This window comes from Theobroma cacao, chromosome 1 (assembly GCF_053813885.1).
Source record: "Theobroma cacao isolate CCN51 chromosome 1, ASM5381388v1, whole genome shotgun sequence".
NCBI lineage: Eukaryota > Viridiplantae > Streptophyta > Magnoliopsida > Malvales > Malvaceae > Theobroma > Theobroma cacao.
Window position 1 is genome coordinate 31,801,858 of NC_142639.1, and position 21,240 is coordinate 31,823,097.

The 21,240-nt window shown below is 33.2% G+C and overlaps 2 protein-coding genes and 1 non-coding gene across 3 annotated transcripts; 2 read left to right on the forward strand and 1 right to left on the reverse strand.

The window, feature by feature from the left end:
- Nucleotides 1-198: 198 nt before the first annotated feature.
- On the reverse strand, nt 199-2,300 carry LOC18613076 (Glutathione S-transferase family protein). Its single transcript, XM_007050121.3, has 3 exons — nt 1,437-2,300; nt 1,092-1,341; nt 199-487 (listed from the first exon to the last, which is right to left on the reverse strand). The coding sequence occupies exons 1-3, from the start codon at nt 2,225-2,227 to the stop codon at nt 299-301; spliced, it is 1,230 nt and encodes a 409-aa protein (XP_007050183.3). The 5' UTR covers nt 2,228-2,300; the 3' UTR covers nt 199-298.
- Nucleotides 2,301-2,442: 142 nt separating this feature from the next.
- Nucleotides 2,443-3,818, forward strand: LOC18613077 (large ribosomal subunit protein uL14x/uL14z/uL14y). Its single transcript, XM_007050122.3, has 4 exons — nt 2,443-2,601; nt 2,706-2,990; nt 3,278-3,319; nt 3,617-3,818. The coding sequence occupies exons 1-4, from the start codon at nt 2,589-2,591 to the stop codon at nt 3,697-3,699; spliced, it is 423 nt and encodes a 140-aa protein (XP_007050184.1). The 5' UTR covers nt 2,443-2,588; the 3' UTR covers nt 3,700-3,818.
- Nucleotides 3,057-3,203, forward strand: LOC148764734 (small nucleolar RNA snoR137). Its single transcript, XR_016024337.1, has one exon. It is a non-coding gene; the product is annotated as a small nucleolar RNA snoR137 (small nucleolar RNA).
- Nucleotides 3,819-21,240: the final 17,422 nt, after the last annotated feature.

Sequence of the window (21,240 nt, forward strand, 5' to 3'; positions counted from 1 at the left end):
AATGTTACTTCTGAAATGCTCTCAAAAGTAAATGCTGGTATCGGTACAGCTTCATATGCTACAAAGTACCATAAGGAAAACAATACTATTGAATTGACAATTCCTATGCATTTTTCTTTAACAAGTATGGTGATGATTATTATTTACTTGTCATATGCAACCTGGTAATGAAAGAAACAGACGGACATTGGGAGCATATTGTAGATTTCACATAATTTCTTAATTGATGAAAAGATTTTTAGGGTTAACATTTTATACAAACGTAGCTTATACAACCGTACGTGTGTTGGGGGGCAACTCATAAAACATACTGCACACTTTTACCTACTGAAGGCATCGATTCCCTATTGTGAGGTCTTGAGAGGAATTCGTGCTCACATCCTATGGGCATAACAGGTCGAATGCTGCCAGGATTTAATGGAAAAAGTATCTGGTAATAACCATCCATGATCACCGGAAAATTGCAAGTGGCAGCAACCTTTGGAATCTGATAAGAAGTAAAACATTTAGAATTCAGCATGCTGCACATTTGAAGTCACAACAGCTTAACAAAGACAAGAACCATAATCATTGCTATTCTTCGCTCCTAAAAACAGAGTAGCTTGAGTAAAGGGGAATATACGACGTTTGCAGTCTAAAGGTGATACACGATGCTGTATACATTAATTCATTCCCCAAATGTGCAGAACAGCAAGCAACAAAGTTTAGCAAGGCCTTAGGGCCAACTTGAGCTCATGCAGTAGCAGAAATGAGGTGATCCATCATAACTCAGGACTCTTTAAACTGACAGACTACATAAAAAATCAACTAATTCTTTTATATCAACAGCAAACAGCCACTTAGGCTTAGTTTGAGTGACTAAGGTGTAGTGAGATTTGGTTGTAGATACTAGAATCGAGCCTTAATGCTCTCTCTTGCACCAAAAAACTGCAATGGACACAGATATCAATCAAGTTAAAACTTCCCCCAATTGCCTCTCAAAAATCTAGCCAGCACTTGTATTTGAGACATAGGCTTATGTTTTCCTGAATACCAATTTACAGCAATTATCTGAACAAATGATAACAGTCAGTCAGTTAACGGATTGGTACCTGATAAATATCACGCATGTAAGCATGAAGATTGGTAAACTCAAGCAGCTTCTTCTTGGTGCATTTGAACAAAACATTATAGACAAGATCAAACCTAATCAATGTAGTAAACAAGCAAATATCCGCAAGAGTCAATCTGTCTCCACACAAGTACCGCGAACCACCCAAGTGATCATCAATCCTATCCAATGTACTAAACAAACCATTCACTGCAACATCATATGCCTCTTGACTTTGAGCAAATCCACATCTACAATGTATTAACACCATTCAAAAATGCTATCAACAACAAGTTCAAGTTTTAACTTTTAAGTAATTTTTCACAATCAAGTTTTTACTTTTTACCTGTAAACCCCATTATTCACATTGGGGTAAATTGCCCGATTCCACTCTTCAATCTTCCCCTTCAGCTCCACCGGCGAGAGATCCAAACCAGGGTTCTGGGCCAGCCCGTTTAGACCCGAATTGAAAAACTCAATAATATCGTAGCTCTCATTGCAGACCACCTCTTTCTTGTCCACATCCCACAGCAATGGCACCGTGGCCCGCCCATTATAGCCGCCTTTTCTCAGCCTATAAACCTCCTTCAAATTCTGGCACCCGTTAACTTTATCCCTACTTGGAACAAGGATATCCTTGTCCCTATTTTTATCCTTGTCGGGGATATCTTTAAACTCCCATGAGCCGTCGAGGCCCGGGGCTGCGACGGAGACGGGAACGGCTTCTTCGAGGCCCTTGAGGGCCCGGACGATTAGGGTCCGGTGGGCCCATGGGCAGGGGAGGCCCACGTAGAGATGGAGTTTGGTGGTTGAGGCGGTTGGGTTTTGGTGGGAGAGGCGGAACTTTGAGGGAGGCCTAGTGTAACCGCCGGAGGGATCGGAGGGAGCCAGTTGGGACATCATGATCTGCCACGTGGAGGTCCATGCCGTACGGACGGTGGAGATTAGGAGGCCTGGAGGGAGGGATGGACCCCAGAGGAGCTTGGAGATGTTGTTAATTATATTGAAACCGTTGCTTCTGCTGTTATTGTTGTTGTCGAGGGACATTCTAGGGACAACGTGGCATGTCAATTTAAAGGTAGTTTTGGGTGGAGAGGGCAACGGGTGGTGAGAGCTGGGGAGCGAAATGCAGTGCATCGCTTTGTTCTTTTTTATGTTCTGTTATAGTGTTACTAAGCGTTATCCCTTTCTTTCTTTCTTTCTTTCTTTCTTTCTTTTTTTCATTTTTGTAATATATCTCTTTAGAGGAAGAAGGTAGGGATAATTTGGTAAAATGGCACCTTTGGTTACATTTAAATAAAACGCTGCGTTTCGTGTTGAGAAAAGTTAAAACCCGAATAGGCAGCGGGTGGCAGCGTAGCCAAACAGTCCAAAACTCTCCAACAAAACCCTAGTAGGAAAGAAAGGGCAGGGCAGCACATACATATATGTAGAAGCAATCCTCGCTGAAGGTAACGAGGCATAGACAAACGGAGGAGCAGGGCGGAGCCGATCCAGAATGTCGAAGCGAGGTAAAATTTTCGTTCATTTTCCAACCCACTTTCCTTCACTTTCCGACTCAGCAAACAAAAGCCACGGTGATCTCAGCCTTTTTGTTTCTTTTAATTTGCAATAGGAAGGGGAGGTAGTGCGGGGAACAAGTTCAGGATGTCGCTCGGTTTACCAGTGGCGGCAACGGTGAACTGTGCGGACAACACGGGAGCCAAGAACCTGTACATCATTTCAGTGAAAGGAATCAAAGGGCGTCTCAACAGGCTACCATCGGCTTGCGTCGGCGACATGGTCATGGCCACCGTCAAGAAAGGAAAGCCCGATTTGAGGAAGAAGGTGTTGCCGGCTGTCATCGTCCGACAACGCAAACCTTGGCGTAGAAAGGACGGCGTCTACATGTACTTCGAAGGTCCAAAGCATTCTTCTTCCTTTCTTTCTTTTTCTTTTGCAATCTTTTTATCTGTGATTTGTTTTTGTTGCTTCTTTTTGATAATGGGGTAACTGATTTTTGTTGTTGGTTACTCTTAATGGGAAGCATAGAGTAATAGGAATTGGCCAGTTTTAAACAGCATGATGCTGTTGTTTATCTATTGCATTGTGTTACCTGTCTGCTGGTATATTTGATTTAGTTAGTTAGTACTGGAATTTATTTGTTTTTGTTTGAAACTTAGTTTGGGTTTATTTATCTGTTTGCAGATAATGCTGGTGTCATTGTCAACCCCAAGGGAGAAATGAAAGGTAGACCTCTTCATTCTATTTTGATATTTTCAATTACATAATAGTGCTTGTTTTGAATTATGAAGTCCAATGCAAAAATTCTGCTCTGCTGCTTATGTTGTTTTGGGTGGGTTTTAGATGAAGTTCATTTAATGGTTCGATTCTCTTGCTCTTGTAATGTCAAATGTGAAATTGATATGTTGTTCAGATATCTTGTAATGGCCTTTATTATCGATTTGCGGTTCACTAGCATAAATTGATATGTTGTTGGATTTGATATTTGAAACTTATTTGGGTTCATTGATTTGGTATTCTCAGGATCTGCTATCACTGGTCCCATTGGAAAGGAGTGTGCCGATCTGTGGCCTAGAATTGCAAGTGCTGCCAATGCTATTGTCTGAAAGAGTTAATGGTTTTGTTTGTGATTGTAGTTTTAATGTTATCTTTCTATTATTTTCCTTATAACATGTTTTGAGAGACTTTGATCAAACAATAGTAAGATTTGCAACCTATTTTCGTATATCTAGTAGTCTAAAACTTATTTTAAAAAATTTACATCGGTTTTAACATGCTTTCATGGTCTTTTCCGTGTGTAGAAGCAACAAATCCCTCTCAATGTGATGCCTTGCAACACGTCAAAGTTTCACCTTGAAGTTCCTTGCCATGCCAATTCGCATATTAACAACGATTTTCTCATCTAACTGGCCTAAGAATTTGGGACCTTAGTAGTTGATTTATGCCGTCATCCGTGATATGACTCCTAGTGATCTTGTTGCATTCTTGAGAAGCATCTGGTATGGAGTGATGAGCTCACTCAAGCATTTGGTTTCTCATTTGGTATGGAGTGATGAGCTCACCCCAGCTTTTGGTATGGAGTGATGGTGCTTGCTCTAGATCATTGCATGATTGAGCTCTTTGATCGAGGATTAGATGGGTGAGAACAAAATAAGTTTATTATTAGCTAGCTAATGCCAATTCCAAAAAGCAGCTAGAGGCAGACTCTGCCAATTTATAGGCGATTATCATCTGGAAAGATAATATCCATTACGCAATGGTCTCAAATCTCTATTTTTCCTTGCATATAATTCTATCTTAGGTCCTCCTTATTTAAAATGAAAATTGAGTATATAGGGGATTTATAAATCCAATGAGTTTCATCTTGTAGAAAGAATACAGAAGTGTTGTTTTATTACACTTTACCAAAATCAAATTAAACTCTGTTGACATTGAAAAATTGACCTTTCTGTTGGTAAATTAATAGTTGAAAAAGGGGAAAAGGTACTAACTATAGCCAGATCCGTCTCAGTTCGTTCGTATCAAAAGAAACATCCTCTCAGAATCCTCAACGTCTTTAGCGGAAGTTAGAAAATTATTTTCATACTCATGAGATAAAAAAAACAATATTGAAACGTGTCTTTTGGAATTAGATTACACGATTTAACCTATTTAGGTTTCTTTTTAATTTTCTTTAGTCATAAAAAATTGAAGTTCATTTTGCTTAGTTTTTTTAGATTTATACATTAATTAATCGATTAATCATTCATTAAACATCCAAAAACTCAATAAATTCAAGCCCAAATCGATTACCTTGACACAAAAATAATATTTTTGAAACTCTAAACACTTTTTTGAAATTGGAACTAATTACAAAAGAAAATCAAGGAAAAGAGACAATGTTTTCATATTAGATGTTGGTGTGCATCAATTTACCTAAGAAAGTTTCATCAATTTCATAATCCATGGTAAGTGAAACTTTAACCCTAACCTTAACCTTAAGTTGGGGTTTTCAACCCCTAGTATGAAAGTTTTGGTATTTTCAATTAAAAGTAGATTATTGTCAAGAGTTTTTAGGGTTAGCGTTAGGGTTGTAGCCCTAAACTATAACTTTAATCCAATACAATTTGGGGTTTTGAAACCCTAGTTGCAAATTTTTTCTATTTGCAATGCAAAATTAGTTTGTTGTACATTTTTGAAACTCCAACCAATTATTTTGTTGTAACAACTGTTGATGGCTAGTGACATTTCATATGATATGGTGGTTTACTGCAACAGTGATCTGTTCAATGTAGGGATGGTGACCATGATAGATACTTTTTTATAAAATTGACAAATAACATCTTCAAAGGTATTGTAGATGATTCCATTATTGGCAAAAGAATGAGTATAGCCATTAATGCATGATATCCAAAGTCCAAGAAATATTTAAGTTGCGAAGTGATGAGCATGTGCTGAAGTTGTTCAAAATGAATCAAGGTTCCAAGAAAATCCACCTATACTTAGTGTTCATACCTGCAATTGCTCTGCAAATAATGAACCATGTATAGAGTAACTCTTTTATCAATGTTAATAATGTTAATATGCTTGATATTGATATTGATGTTGTTGGAAATGGTAACAGTAAAAGGAAAGGTAATGTAGTTATTGGTAGTTCAACTACTAGTTTAGGGAGAAAGAATCTTGGTTTAGCTAGTGATAGAGGCAAAAAGCATGTTGGCGTAGCTACTGGTTGTAGTAAAGATAGAGGAATAGTTAATGGAGCTAGTGGCAGAGGTAAAGGGATTGTTGGTGTTAATATAGGGAGAGACAATGTTGGTGTTGGTGCATGTAGCTTATCTACTAGTAAAGGTAGAGATATTGTTGGTGTCAATGCCAATAATGTAGTTAGTGATAGAGGTAACGGTAAATAGAATGTTGATTTTAGTGCTAATAGTTCACTTAGTGGTAATTGTAAAGACAATATAGAGGCAAGTAATTCTTATGTAAATATGAGTGAAAGTGATTTTAGTAGTGTTTAAATGGACACTAATAAGGAAGAAGGAATTGATACGTCTAGTGAGATTGTTGATTAGATGCTTGAGACTGAGAGTGATGATTAACAAAGTCAGTCAAAAGGCAATGGTGCTAAGAATTTAGATAATGAGGATAAGGCATTTAATAATGATTGTCACGACCCAATCCAAAGCCATGGCCGACACAAGAGCCCAATAGGTAAAGCCCACTGAGCCCGAGCAAGCCTTATAGTGTTGACACATCTCGTATAGCAATATTCCATCATATTCATATAAAATTCATATCCAAACACCTAACATATTTTGAGTGTGCCTTAACTCAATATTAAAATATTAAGTGTTGACATTATCTTCATATATTCTCTATCATAAGTATTTGACACAATGGCTACATCAAAACTACTAGACTTCTATCAAGTACAAAATTAAGCATGATAAGACAGTGGAGTGATATGGGTTGGTGGAGCCTAATGAATGTTAGAGGAACATATGCCACTCTTACGGATAAGGGTAGAACTACTTCATTACGATTCAACTAACTTTTGTTTAGAAAATCGAAAACATGAATTTTAAAATATAAGTATAAAACCTCAACGAAAGACATAAGAAGGGAACAAGAATATTAGTGGAGGAATATTTTATAAATCTATGCCATTTTTCTTTAAGACCATACAATTTGTTTTTGGAACCAAAACTACGAATGCAATTCTCAATTCCTAAATCATTTTGAAACACTTAGCCATTTTCCCCCAAGACATATTCAATCTACATATAAGAACTTACACTTTAAACACTTTTCATATATCATGAGGTAATATAAACTAGCTTGGAAACACATTTTAAAACTCAATTCGTTAATTGCACATAAACATTACATCTGAAAATATATCATTCGGTGGAGTTAGCTTAAGTAGCATTAGTGTAGTGATAGTGGTATTTCGTCGTCCCATTATAAAGGCCACTTGTGATAATGGTATTTTGTTGCCCCACTATGAAGGCCATCCACAAGGTAGCTAACCTTTACATGTGCATATGTAACAATAGTCCACTACTTATAGTTAGTGACCTCATAACATTGCTTGTGTCATTCTCGACCACAAGGCTAGCATCATTTCGTCCATTCATGTTTGTATATCTTTAAGTCCTCAACACTCAAAGTTTCACATAAAACCAATCAATTTTTTTTTTTCAAAACATGAAATCCATAACTCATAAAACTAACATTCCTTATTTAAAATCTAGCACATTCTTTTAAAACCAACATTTATAAAACTAACATTATTATCACATTAAAAGTCTAGCACATTTATTTAAAATCCGTAACTCGTAAAACTAACAATACCATCACATTGACAATTTATATATTTCAAAAGCTTATTCCTGTAACACCTCCAAACTTTGATATGGATTATGTGTGATGTTGGCTAAGTTATTTGATGAGTTAATTTGAACCTTAATGTGTATGCTTGTATACTTATGATTATGCTTATGTCTATAGAGAATGACTTTGAATTTTGGTATGTTGAGGTTATTAATGGATGTTGTGTATGAGGTAAGTTTATGGAAGTATGAGTTATGATACTCAGGCAAAATGTTGAAATATGTTTGATGAACATATGAGATTTTAAGCTTAATTAGAACTTTGGAGTTGTTGCTTGAATGTAAGCATTAAACCTATGAGTTATATGGTTGCTTTCAAGTGTAGATTAAAGTAGGGAATGGTTTTGGACTTTTGGATTTGGACTAAGTTAGAGGTGTTGAAAATTTGCATTCTGGAGGAAATGTATCAATACATTCACTAATGTATTGATACATTTTTGGCAAAAAGAACAGGGGAGGCATTTTGCAGGATTTCTATCGATACATTCAATAATGTATCGATAGATTTGAACTAGGGGACATTTTGCATAATTTTTATCGATACATCGTCCAAGTATATCAATAGATTTGTGAAGGGGGACTTTCTGTGAAAAATGTATTAATAGATTCTCTAATTTATTGATAAATTTTAGGTAAAGAGCATTCTGTTTGATTTCTATTGATACATTGCCTAATGTATCGATAGATATGAATGAAATTGGAATGAATGTATTGATACATTTAATAATGTATCAATACATGCATGTGGAAAGGCAAAAAAATATTAAGCATTAAGCAATCTGCCCATATGAAACCAAAAAAGAAATAAAAGCTCTTTCCTTTGTTGGCACTCATTTGAGGCATTTTAGAGCTTAGAAAACCATTATAGAGGTAAAATTAAGCCTCCTAACCTTTTGAGTTGTGTTTTTATCGAGATATAACTTTAAATTTTATTTTTATTTAGTGGAGATTCCCTCCCTTTAATTTGGCCGATTGGTGAGCTTGAGAGTGGTTTGAATGGACGTTTGAGGTGACTATTTAAGCATTTTAAAACTCAGAATGCAAAGTGGATGGAAGTTAGGCTAAGTTCAGTGCTGGAAGAATATTTGAATGCCAAGAAATAATTAATTATATTTTGTGAGAAGGGGAAACTAGAGTTTAAGCATTGTTGTTGGACATAGAAAGATCATTGCTAAATTTGGAAGCTTGTTGATGAGCAGAGAAATTCAAATTTGGTTGTTGGAAATAATTATTGAGTTTAGAACTTGTTGGTGAGCAAGAAAAATCCCAAGTTGCTGTAGGATTGCTTAAATTGTCACAGTGAGTGGGGATTTAATTTTAAAACTAAGAGCTATATCACACACACACACATATATATATATATACAAATGCATGAATGCTCATCTAAAAGGTAAAATTGTTGTGTTTGCCTAAAAGAATTGTGCCTATGCTAGTGTTGACCATGAATTATAAAATTTGCCTTTGATTGGATATTGTTTCGATTTTCTGAAATGCCTTATAAAAGTCATATGAATACGATTTGGAAATGGGAAACAAGCCTCTCTGAACTGTCTACCCTTAAATGAATTGTGTATGTGCTGTTTGTTTTGTTATGAGCTACAAAATGGCGAATATATTCTGTTGCTCTTTGAATTCCCAACATTGAGAATTGTTGTCTCCGACTTTGTGAATGATGAGTTGCTTATCTAAGCACCATTACAGACTATTGAGTTGCCATATATTCATTCACATGAGGTTGTATTCGATACATGGGTGCAATTGTAGATGATAAATGAATTAGCAAAGATTCATCATATGTTGATACATTTGATGAATAGAGGTATATGGAATAAATGTTTAGGTTAGCTATGCATGTGAGAAAATGATTTAATGTTTTGGAGGTAATGTTTATGTGTTCCTTCCAATGGTTATAAATTTCGGATGTTGATTTAATTGTGGTTGAGTGACACTCTTTCCCTATGACATCTGATTCTTTGTCGGTTGCTTCAACACTGTGCATGATTTGATTTTTCGTTAGTTGCTTCGACATCGTGTGTAATTTGATTGTCCATCGATTGCTTCAGTACCGTGTGTGATTTGACTTCCTGCTAGTTATTTCGGTACTATGTGTGATTTGATTTCGTTGGCTAGCTATCCTATGTTGACTTTGATTACATCCAAAAAGTACCATTCAATGATTATGCTTTGAATATAATGAAACGATTTTCATAATAGCATGTTATACCTCTTGAGTAATGATTTTTGGTCTGTGTATGAGGTGCGACTAAGCATTTGTTTAGGGATCTTTGAGGTAAGTTCAAATTAGACTTGTATTAAGTTTGATCATGAAATGAACTAGTTAAGGTTGGTAGAAGTACTGTTTGAATGAAAATTTCAATAAATCTTAGTAAGTACCCTACAAGGATGATTTCTGCGTACCTCACTTTTTGGAGATGTTATGTAGATAGCTCTGTTTGCATCGTGAATGCATTTTTTTTAAAAGTGTTATTTTTATTAAACTAGTTACCAACCTGTTACTTCAAATCTTAAGTCCTCGTTGACTAAAACTCTTGATGGCCATAATAGTTGCCTTAGCTGTATGAAGATTGTACAATAACAACTTGTGAGAGTTGCCCATAAAAAACTAGCTGCATAACTCGAACACAAAGAAAACACTTAAGCAAAATATCATCTTAGATCTTATGACTCTTTAAAACAAAAAGCCTTGGGCCAAAACAAGAGCATCACAAAACAGCAAAGCAGAAATAGGCAACTCAATGTTAACATACTAATTATCGATGAAGCAAAACCAATGAGTCGGAAGGTGAACAAGAAAGCTAAATCCGCCCACAGTACTGGTCAATTGATACTTGCTAGAGCAATAAACTTTAGCCTAGTCTATGACATGGATGAGATGTCTTATATACAGTTCATATGTCATGAAGGCTTCAGTGGATCATTTATAGCACATTTAATTGATCCAAAATCTAAAAATTGCTCATCGTTGTTTCCTAGATTTGGTTATAATGCACGTAACTATCTATCAATGTAGCTTACCATGACAAGTGGCTAACCACAAACCATAAGTATTTTCCATGAAAAAGTCACCAATGTAGATCCTCGATCTGTGTACAATGCTACCATTAAGGCTCCCCAAAGAGTGGAATTCACAGTTAGGCCTACGAGTCTCTTATTCACTTGTCCTTTACAGAAACGAAGTTTCAAGGTTGTTGTGAAGGCAAAACTCGTGGCACGGTGTTATTATCTTCATTTGGATGGAAAAGTATTCATCAAGGTTGTTGTGAATGCATTTTAATACATGTCTCTGCACAATCTATATTAGATTTCTTTTTGCTTCCACTCACCGAGTTATAGATGACTCACCCCAATCATTTGTTACATTATGTAGATAAATAAACTACAAGATTCAGGTGGTTAGTATCGTCTTTTAGACAAATACTTTTGGCATCTATTAGGCATTTACCATTTGAAGAATCCATTCTACTGAATTTGAGTTTGTGTCAGTTTTCGTTTTCGATTTTGATTTTTTTTTTCATCTATGTTATACTTCGGATTATGTAGGCACTGTGTTGCTATTTATTTGGTTTAGTTGTTGTATGGGACGAACCCATTATGCTAGCCCATGTATGGCTTGCGAATATTGTGAAACACTATTATGTCCATTGTGCGAAGGAGCAATGTTTATAAACTTTGAAATTATGTTATTAAATGAACATTTGTTAGCTACGTAAACCTATGGATATATGCATTGTGCTTGAATTGATTTGTTATCTCGCAAACTTCGTTTGCTAAAGTCGTGCGCCGTTCATGACCCTTTAGTTTGAGTTGTGATAGTTCCGTGCAAGTTTGTATAATAAAATGTGCATATATTTTATATAGTCTTACATATATATATATATAAACATATGTACCTATGAACATATTAATAAAACAATCCCGAAACATTTATAGGCACAATATTTCAAAAAGTTTCATGCATTTTCTAACAAAACAGTTTGCATGCAAGTCCATTCACATTTTAATACCATCTTACAAAACCAACACCACTAACACCTCGATCCAAGTTGAGTTTTGAAATACCAATAGAACCTATAATTACTAATAAATAATAATTATCCCAAATATATCATAAAAATTCAAAATTAATAATTTTAATAAATATACACTAGCTGTAGACACTAAATTATAAACAAGAAAAAATTAAAAATATATATAAAAAAAATGAAAATGATGAAAAAAGAAAGGAGAGAGGTACGACTGGCAGGGTGCGGACGCACCTTGCCAGGCACCTCTCTCACCTGCCAGACGCGAAAAATTCGCGTCTGGCAGGATAGTGGAACTTGCCCCCGGGTGCCCAGGGACAAGGCAATGGAGCGTGCCCCCTCAAGAACCCGGGAATCGGGTATAAAGGAGAGGGGGCACTGTAGCATCGAGAGGGAGAGAACCTGCAACAAAAAAATCCCAGCAGCCACACAAAAAAAAAAAATCCACAAAAGAAATCGAAAAGAGGCCAAAAAAATAGACAACAAAAAAAACCTTAGAGCCTAGCAGCAGAGAAAGAACCAAAAAAATATATCAATGAATACCAAAAACAATACAAAAGAGGGTGTGTGCAGGGAGAGTTAAAGTTGGGGTGTTTGCCGCCAGTTAGGAGGAGTAAAAATTTGGGTGTTTGCCGCCGGTTAGGAGGAGTAAAAATTTGGGTATTTACCGCCGGTTAGGAGGAGTAATAGCTTGGGGGTTTGCCGCCGGAGAGAGTGGGTAATAGCTGGGGTGTTTGCCGCCGGTTGAAAATGGGTAAGCTTGGTTTATTTGCTGTCGTGTAGGAGGGATAAAGCTGGGGTCGCTGCCGGTGGGGGATGATTTGAGAAGAGAAGAGAAAGGCGGCATTTTTAGAGAAAAAGGGAAAGTACCGCCGACATAGAAAGAAGAAAGAAATGTGAAAAGTGAGGAGAGAAAAATAAGAAAAGGAAGTCCATCTCCCCTAAGCCGTACGGCGTCGTTTGGTGCTCCAAAGGGTGTTGTGCAGAGCCAAATGGTGCGTTTAGTGCCAGTTGTGGTTAGCCTAAATGTCTTGAACTAATTTAGCGTGATCAGGTAAGGAAAACTTCACTCCTTTGCCTAATTGATTCATAATGATTTAATTGCTTAAGTTATTATGGTTTGATTTGTTTGGATTTAATCTATAATATTTAATTTAAGCCTCATAAGATTAATCCGAAAATATTTAATACAATGCCCTAGAAATTTCTGGAGAATGTTTTTTTAGGATTAGGATTGGTTTACTTTAGCATAAGGTTCTAAAATTTTTTAGATATTATTTTTAGGTCAAAGAAGATAATACACATAGAGAGATATAAATCTATATATAAAAATACAATATAAAAATAAAAATAAATACATATAGCTAATAAAAAATTTAAATGTAGGAGAATGTTTAATAAGGGTGAGGGAAGTAAATATGCAAAACAAAAAATAGATTGCTAAATGAAATATATATAAATGAATGAAATAAATAGTAAGCTAAAGAGTTACATATAGAATAAGTAAGTGAAATTGGAAATTATTAGGCTATTAGTGAGGTATTCTTAAATAAAATATAGAAAAGAGCATGGGAAATATTTATGTACATTAAAATATATATTTAGTGAATAGAGATAAAAAAATAAATATAAATAAATATAAACAAATATATTATGTTAAGTATCAAAATAATTATAATAAAATAGATATGGGAATCAATCTTAAAAAAAATTAATTAACTCTTCAAAAAAATACAATAAATAATAAAATAAATACAAAATACTATAATATTAACTATAAGTATAATATGCCGATGATGGGATAATCGATCGAGATACGAGAAGTCGCAATCCCGAGTTTATGTTCCCTAGGCTCGGAATCCGAATCAAGGCTCCACCAGTACGATGGGAGGGCCTCGATTTCAAGATTCCGAAATCCTTAATAGATAAAGAGCTTGATTATACAAAAAAAATTACTTGATAAAATTACTTGATAAAAAATAAATAATAAGTAATAAAATAATGATAATGTAATAACAATTCAAACATATAATAAATAATTAATTTGTGAAAATACAATATACATGACATTAAATAAATAAATAAATAAATAAATAACAATAAGAAATAACTAATTTAAAATTAAGCATTGAGTATTAAGTGGCATAAACTATAAAAAAATGTGAAGATAAAGATAAAAAAAATAATAAAAATAATAATAATATATATATGGAGTGAGATCTTAGGCATCAGGTAGGAATAAAAGAGTGCTTATGAAAAATATATGATTATAAAAAATATAAATATATATATAGAATAAAAAAATAGTATAATAAAAATATATAATTTTTGTTCACTAAAATAATATAGAATTATAAGCAATTTGTCTAAGTATAAAAGGAAAACATAAGGACTTAGAACAAAAAAATGTAAAGATAAAGATAAAAAAATAATAATGATAAGAAATAAGAATAGGAAACATGATAATAAAATATATAATAAAAATAATTAATAATAACAAAAAAATATAAATAATTGCATTAGTATAGCACATATGTATTGCATCATATATATCATTGCATATAAATATTTCTGTTTTCGAGTTTAAGCCCCGATGATGGGATCTTTCGGGGATCCTGCGAAGGCGGGTATCTCTCGAAAAGTTCCTTAGGTGAAAAAGATGTCCTCGGATCCCCACCAGTATGATGGGAGGGCTCAAGAACCATATTTAATAAAAGGCTTTTACCCGAATTAGGTTCATTATGCACAAAAATATTATTTTAAAAAAAGAAAGCGTACGATGACCCCGATGACGGGAATTATTCGTCGAATTTGCGAAGGCGAGTTTCTTGGATAATTCCCTAGGTGAGAGAATATCCCGAATCCCACCAGTATGATGGGCGGATTCGGAAAATATCCTCGATAAAAGGTTATTTGTCCGTCATTTTTATCTCACGCCATGCATTTCACCTCGTCACCCATTTGCATTACATTTTAGGTTAAATAAGAGATAAAATAAAAGGTAATAATTAAGGATATCTAGTGAAATTAAAAATTAAAGCCCAATAGGATAATCTAAAAATGGTACCGTTCATGGAACGGGCGTATGAGGGGTGCTAATCCTTCCCCGGACATAACCGTACTCTCGAACCTAGATCCAGGAAATTGTAGACCAGTTTAAGGTTCTTTTCGGTGGGCTTAAAATTAATTTAAGTTTTCATCAATTAGAATCGAGTCAATAGGTGGCCAATCGCACCTAGTAAAAAAGATTGGTGGCGACTCCTAGTTTAATTTTTAGTGAGTTTTCACACCCACGTCTAGCGGTCGGGTTCCCGGACCCGCACGTTACGACACTAGCTAAATTACTCCTAACCTAAAATTTAAATTAGAATTCTAGTATAATTTACAAACCCATTAAGCTAGCTACTCAAATTTAAGGTTTCCTTACCTTTGTGAGCTCAGAGATGTAAAATTCAACAAAACCTAATATTTTTAAGAAAAAAATTATGAAAAATTAGAAATCAATTTTTTTGAAAAATAAAACCATAAAATTTGGAGTTTTTGTGGGCTGAAATCTCACATTTACTTACTTAAAATTGATTAAAGTTTACAACCTTGGTATATTTGAAAGTGGTAGTGTAGAGAAAAACTAGGATGAAGAGAAATTTTTCTTTCTCTCTTTTATGTTCAGCTATCAAGGGAATAAATGGTGTTAGAAGCTACTGATTTAGTGAGCAAGAAGGAAGAATGAAGGTTTAAAGTAGAAGAATGAAAGGACAAAGAAAAAGAAAGAAAATCATGGCTTTCTTGTTGGAGGAAATGTGGTCTTGAGTTGAAAAAAATAAACAAGGGAGAAAACGCTTTTGGAGAATGATGGGCGGCTATAAAGAAAGACGTAAAGCTTCCTAAAGAAGCTTGGCCACAATTTCTTTGAAAAGTCAAACATGTTTTTGTGTTATTTAAGAGTAACTAACTTCTTTATGTTATTTCGAGGTAAATAAACAAATTACTTTCTTTTTATTATTTATGGGTAATCAATCGGAATGTCTTACTTCTATTATTTAGGAGTAATTAATCGGATTGCCTTTCTTTTATTATTTAGGGTAATAAATTGAAATGTCATCTTTTCATTATTTAAGGGTAATTAAACATAATGCCTTCTTTTCATTATTTAGAGATAATTAATCAAAATGCCCTCTTTCTATTACTTAGGGGTAATTAACGATAATCCCTTCTTTCTATTATTTACTCTTCAAACCTTTTTCATAAAATTTAAAATACATCTCCAAAAGCATAAACCTTAAATATTTTGGTTACCAAAATATTTAATAACACTTACTAAGGAAAGGACGAAATTCCTCCTAGTCCACATCATCGTTCCTACACCTAGTTACGCATTTATAAAAGTTAGGGTTTCACAGTAATGTTAATGGTTTATCTAATCTTAGAAGTTATGTTGAATAGTGAAATAATGGAAGTTTTAATTCTAATAAAAGGACAAATTAATTGATAGGCCTATAACAAGTACTATTTATGCACATGATGAGTTTAGAAAGGTAAAGCTTGTCAAGAATATGTTATTTAACAGTATTGATCACTTTAAGGAATTCATGAATGATTATGTAATTCAAGAAGAATTAGAGATATATAAGACTCAAAATGACAAAAAGTATACAACATATTATAAGGGGAATGTTTGTAATTGGAGGATTCATGTAACATTTATTCTAGATAGGAAGGCATTCAAGATAAAAATACTAGAGGGTGAACACACTTGTAAAGGAGTCAACAATAACCATGTTGCCGCAACAAGTGTTAGATAGTAGAAAAGCTTGGCTTTCAATTATATTCTAAACCAAACATGTCTTACAACTTAGTGTAGCATGAACTGATTAAGAAGTATGGTGTGATAGTGAATCTAAAGAAGCTATATAAGGCTAAGATAATAGCAAGAGAGGAACCTAAAAGACTCATACTAAGTCATACAAATTGCTGCATTTATATGCTCGATGGTGAAAAATACTAAACTTGGTAGTATTACCATGCAATTAAAAAGGCCATAAATTAGTGTGAACCCTACTTTTAAAAGTTTTTTTTTCCTATTTTTTGAAGTTATGAAAAAAAGGTTTAGTAATGGATGAAGGTTTTTTGTTGGTGTTGATGGATGCCACTTAAATAGCCTTATGAAGTAGCTTTGTTATCAGTTATGGTCATCAATAGGAATTATGGATTGTTTCCTATTGTTGTTGATATTGTGGAACTTGAAAATGAAGATGCATGAGCATGGTTTTTGCAACTATTGAGTATATTCATTAATGACTTTAATAGATTATTAACATTGATGAGTGATGACCAAAAGATAAACTGATTTCATTATTGATTTCATTTATTGATTTCATTTATTGATTTGATTAATTAATTTATTCAATTTTGTTATGTGGTAAGGGTTAAATGAAATCATCACAAAAGTCATGCCACATGCAACTCAAAGAAAGTGTGTTAGATACTTATTTAATAATTTCATATAAACGTTTGTGGGTTTAGATTTCAAAGTCAACTTATGAAAAGTTGTGAAAGCATGTAATCAATGGGAATAAAATTAAGCAATGATGAAGATCAAGATAGAATATAGTGATGCATACTAATGGTTGATGGAAAAACCATTAATCTTATGCACAAAGCTAACCTTTGTTCCTAATGTGAAGAGTGATCATGTCATAAACAACATGGTTGAGAGCTTCGATAAATGGATTAGTAGTGTTTGAAGCAAGCTATTCTTAACTATATTAAAGGATTTAGAGTGAAGTTGATGAAACAGTCACATGATAGATATGAGAAGGCATGTACATGGTGTCATGACACGAGATTTCAACCAAAGCATTCATTGGGTCGGCAACGAATGGGGTTGCTATTGCAAAGGACACCTATAGAGTTAGGTCGCACACACAAGGTGCAAAGAGATGGGCCATGTGGAACGGTGCAAAGAGATGGGCCATGTGGAGCAGTGCAAAGCGACGGGTTAGGCATGCGAGGCCTGCACATAAGAAAGGTGCATGCATATGAAGGTTGTTTATAAAGGTTAGAATTCTTGTGTAATGTTGCTAGGGAATGGCAACTAGGGTTCAATTAGTTGTGTTCTATTAAGAATATGACACTTTTTTTATTTTTGTTATCCTTATTTACTTTGCTTGCAACTCAAATAAGATTAAGATTTCACTTAGGGTTAAGAGGGGTTATCATATAAATAAACCCCTTAGGGTCTTTTTATAAGGCACCAAGTTGCCAACTAAGCAATTAGCATAAGTCATAGGTATTTTGTTTGCCTATAAGGAATAATACAATTACTGTTTCTTTAAATTCTCTTCTTCATTATTTTTGCTTCCACATTATGTTAAGAGTTAGGCTTATTTAGCCTTCACTTACGAGGTTAAAGCCTCACAGTTCTAAGCTAAAGTTCCAAGTCTGTGACGCATGGGATATGGTAATTACTCTAACAATTAAGAAAAAACTTGATGGAGTTAAGCACAGTGGTTAGTTTTGAAAAATGGTGCCTATTAGTGAGAGTGAGTTTAATGTCTTTAAAAGTGGAAGGAGTTTTGTGGTGAACTTGCAAATAGGAGTTTGGAGTTTTCCATTTAAGGTTTGGCAAATTTCAAGCTTGCCTTGTAAGCATGCAACAACATGTGATATTGATAATATAAGTAGAGGAGGCTTTAAACATGATTATTTGATGATGAAGAAGATTTAGGATAAAAAAAGAAAAACATCCTGAGGGCGTCACAACTTTGATACCATAAAAAAAACAGGTGAGGCAAAAAATTTGAGAGAGAAGACATAAATGCCATTTTTTTTTTTTGTGATATTTGATCTTACATCAGATTTGAATGTGACTGTTGAAAGCCAATATAAGTGTATACGTCAATCATTACTAGCAACTTGAGCTTAAGCTTTTAAAGATCGTGTGATTTAGACTCAAAAAATTGTTGGACCAATGGTACTTGGACCCAAGATGTTGCAATTGGTATTTAAACATGTATTAGCCCAATGTGGACATTCACATTGCACTAGTGAGATCTCTATTCTATGCAATGGGCCTTTATTATGGTTGTGATATGTGACCTTAATGAAGATATAAAGGAATTGAGTGGATAAGATGTGATGCCTCAACTCATATCATATGAGAATATGATTATTAAAGATTTATATAAAGGTATAAGTCAATAATTATTAGCAACTTTAGCTTAAACTTTTGAAAGCAATGTGATTTAGATACAAAATGTTATTGAATCAATAGTGCTTAGACCTAAATCGTTACACTTTTCATAATCTATTTATAATATACAAGTTGCTAAGAGTTTACAAAATAAACTACAACTAAGATTACAAGATAAATGTAATAAGTTCAAATATTGCATTAACTTACTTTGATATTTTTATCGTGGGCTTGTCTTTTTGTTAGTTTGTTATGTTGGTTGTACCCTTGTACTAACAATCCAAAAGTTGGGCTCATGTCTTGTATAGTTGCAAGGAACTCTCAATTCCAATTTTATTTATGAATAATTTAATTTTTCAAAAAAGAAATATTACATTGACCAAGATGGATGTTTACTATGAACTTTATTTGAAAAAAAAATTAAAATCTTGTTTCTTTTCAAAATCTATTACTCAAACATGTAGTTTATAATGACCACACACATATTTAGATTAGGGTCTGAGTCACATGTTTTGTCATGAAAAAATTACTAAAGTCAATAACATTTTTTTTAAAAAAAAATAAGCGATTAGATAAAGAGATGTGCCCATTTTGCTTTTCATTTAAGATAATTTTGATAATAGGATAAAAATCAATAAAGAAGGAAAAAAGTGTTAATGCACAACTTAAGTCACTAACTAAAAAATATAGTTAAATCTAACCATTATACAATAAAAAAAATTATCCATTGTTTTTCCAAAATAAAACCTAAAACTAATATACTTGTTTCATGAGAAAAAGAAAGAGAGTACACTATTTTCTTTGTTTTTAATTCCTTAACATTTTTTATTGAAAAAAAAATGCTTAATAGAGGTCACATTCAGTAAGGTTGAAATATTTTTTTAATAAAATTTTGGTTAAATTATGTAATTTGTTTTTATACCTTTAAAAAATATAAATTTAGTTTTTATACAATAATTTGTATAAACTAAGTCTTTGTACTTTGTCAATTTATTAATTTCAATTTTTAAATCTAATACAGTTAAATTTAGCCGATAAATATACTAATACTATATCTTAATCAAGTTGATGTGACACTTTTATTGATGTGACATTGATTATGTGTTGATGCAATATGAACACGACACTTTCTTGATGGATGCTCTAATGGCTGCTATTCCATCCTCTTAGCCTTTTTAGCAATCCTCAAATGCAACATTTTGAGTATCAAGGTGTAAAAGGAACAACATCAAACCCTCAATCATTGGAATCTATAACAATTCTTTTGATTCGGCATCTAGCCAGTGTTATTCCACATTACATGCTTTCGTGGCTTTTCTCTCACCATGACGTGTCCTCTGTTCATCCTTGCTCTAGTGGAAAGTAATAAAGTTGAAACATATGGTGGTTCCTTATTAATTCCATTCAATTTACTATTAGCTCTCTAAAGTCTTGTAGGTCTTCTCTTTTATCATACACATCAAATTATCCTTCTTTTGTTATGTAGGTTAATAAGCATTTGTAGATTTAAAAAATGAAGCATTCACTACCCAAGCGCAGCATCAATTAAATGGGTAAATTTCTAGCTTATGCCTATTCATTATTCTCTCTTGTTAGGTACATGGTTTGATCGAATATATGATATATTTTTCTTACTAGTATTAGATAGTAATCCTATATTATTTGTTGTACTTGAATATTTGGTTCATTGGTTAGTGCATGATTTTCTATTTTAAAAGTAAGATTCAAATCCTTCTCCTATAATTCTAAAAAAAAAAAATTATATTATTTTTTAGGTTTAGTGTTTTAAAATTAAATATGTTTTAATTCATTAATGTTGATACAATGTCAGAGTAGAAATAGTTATCTAACTATCTAATTATGGCTAAAGACCTAAATAAAGGTTTAAGATTCGATTGATACCTATTAGTGAACAAATACCTACAAGAAGTCTAAATAATACCACATCAGTAAATAGTCAATGCCACATCAATAAGAAGTATCATGTCAATTTGATCAAAATGTTATGTTGACATAATTAACAATTAAATTTAACAGTGTTAAAGTTAGAGGTTGAAATTAACAAATTAACAAAATATAATGATCTAATTTATACAAATTATTGTATATGGACTATTTACATTTTTTTAGAGTACAAGGACTAATTGCATAATTTAATTAAAATTTTTTAATCTCTTTCCTCCATTTAAAAGGAGAAAAAAAATTTACAAATATAAAATGTTTTGCAGATAACGTAAAACTTACATTGACTTACAAAAAATATCTTATACTTGCGAATAGTGTAAGACATTTTCTATCTATCTTCCCTCCTCTCTAAGATTGATATAATAAATCTTAAGATCAATCTCACTTGTAAAATATTACCCTTCCCTCCTTGTATGATTGATCTCACAAAACAATAAAGCATCATTATATTTTTTTCTTCTGTTTAGTTATTAATTTTTTTTCAACAAAACATGATTAATTATTTCTATTCAATCATTTCATAATGATCATATCACTATAATTAGTTTTTCTAAGATACTAAAATTTTTAGTA

Excerpts from the sequence above, each read along its gene's own strand:
- LOC18613076 (XM_007050121.3), bottom strand. The coding sequence starts at position 2,227 with ATGCACTGCATTTCGCTCCCCAGCTCTCACCACCCGTTGCCCTCTCCA. Across the intron at positions 1,342-1,436 it reads GTGAATAATGGGGTTTACAG|ATGTGGATTTGCTCAAAGTC; the intron begins GTAAAAAGTAAA and ends AATACATTGTAG. Across the intron at positions 488-1,091 it reads ACATGCGTGATATTTATCAG|ATTCCAAAGGTTGCTGCCAC; the intron begins GTACCAATCCGT and ends ACTTCTTATCAG.
- LOC18613077 (XM_007050122.3), top strand. Across the intron at positions 2,991-3,277 it reads CGTCTACATGTACTTCGAAG|ATAATGCTGGTGTCATTGTC; the intron begins GTCCAAAGCATT and ends ATCTGTTTGCAG. Across the intron at positions 3,320-3,616 it reads CCCCAAGGGAGAAATGAAAG|GATCTGCTATCACTGGTCCC; the intron begins GTAGACCTCTTC and ends TGGTATTCTCAG.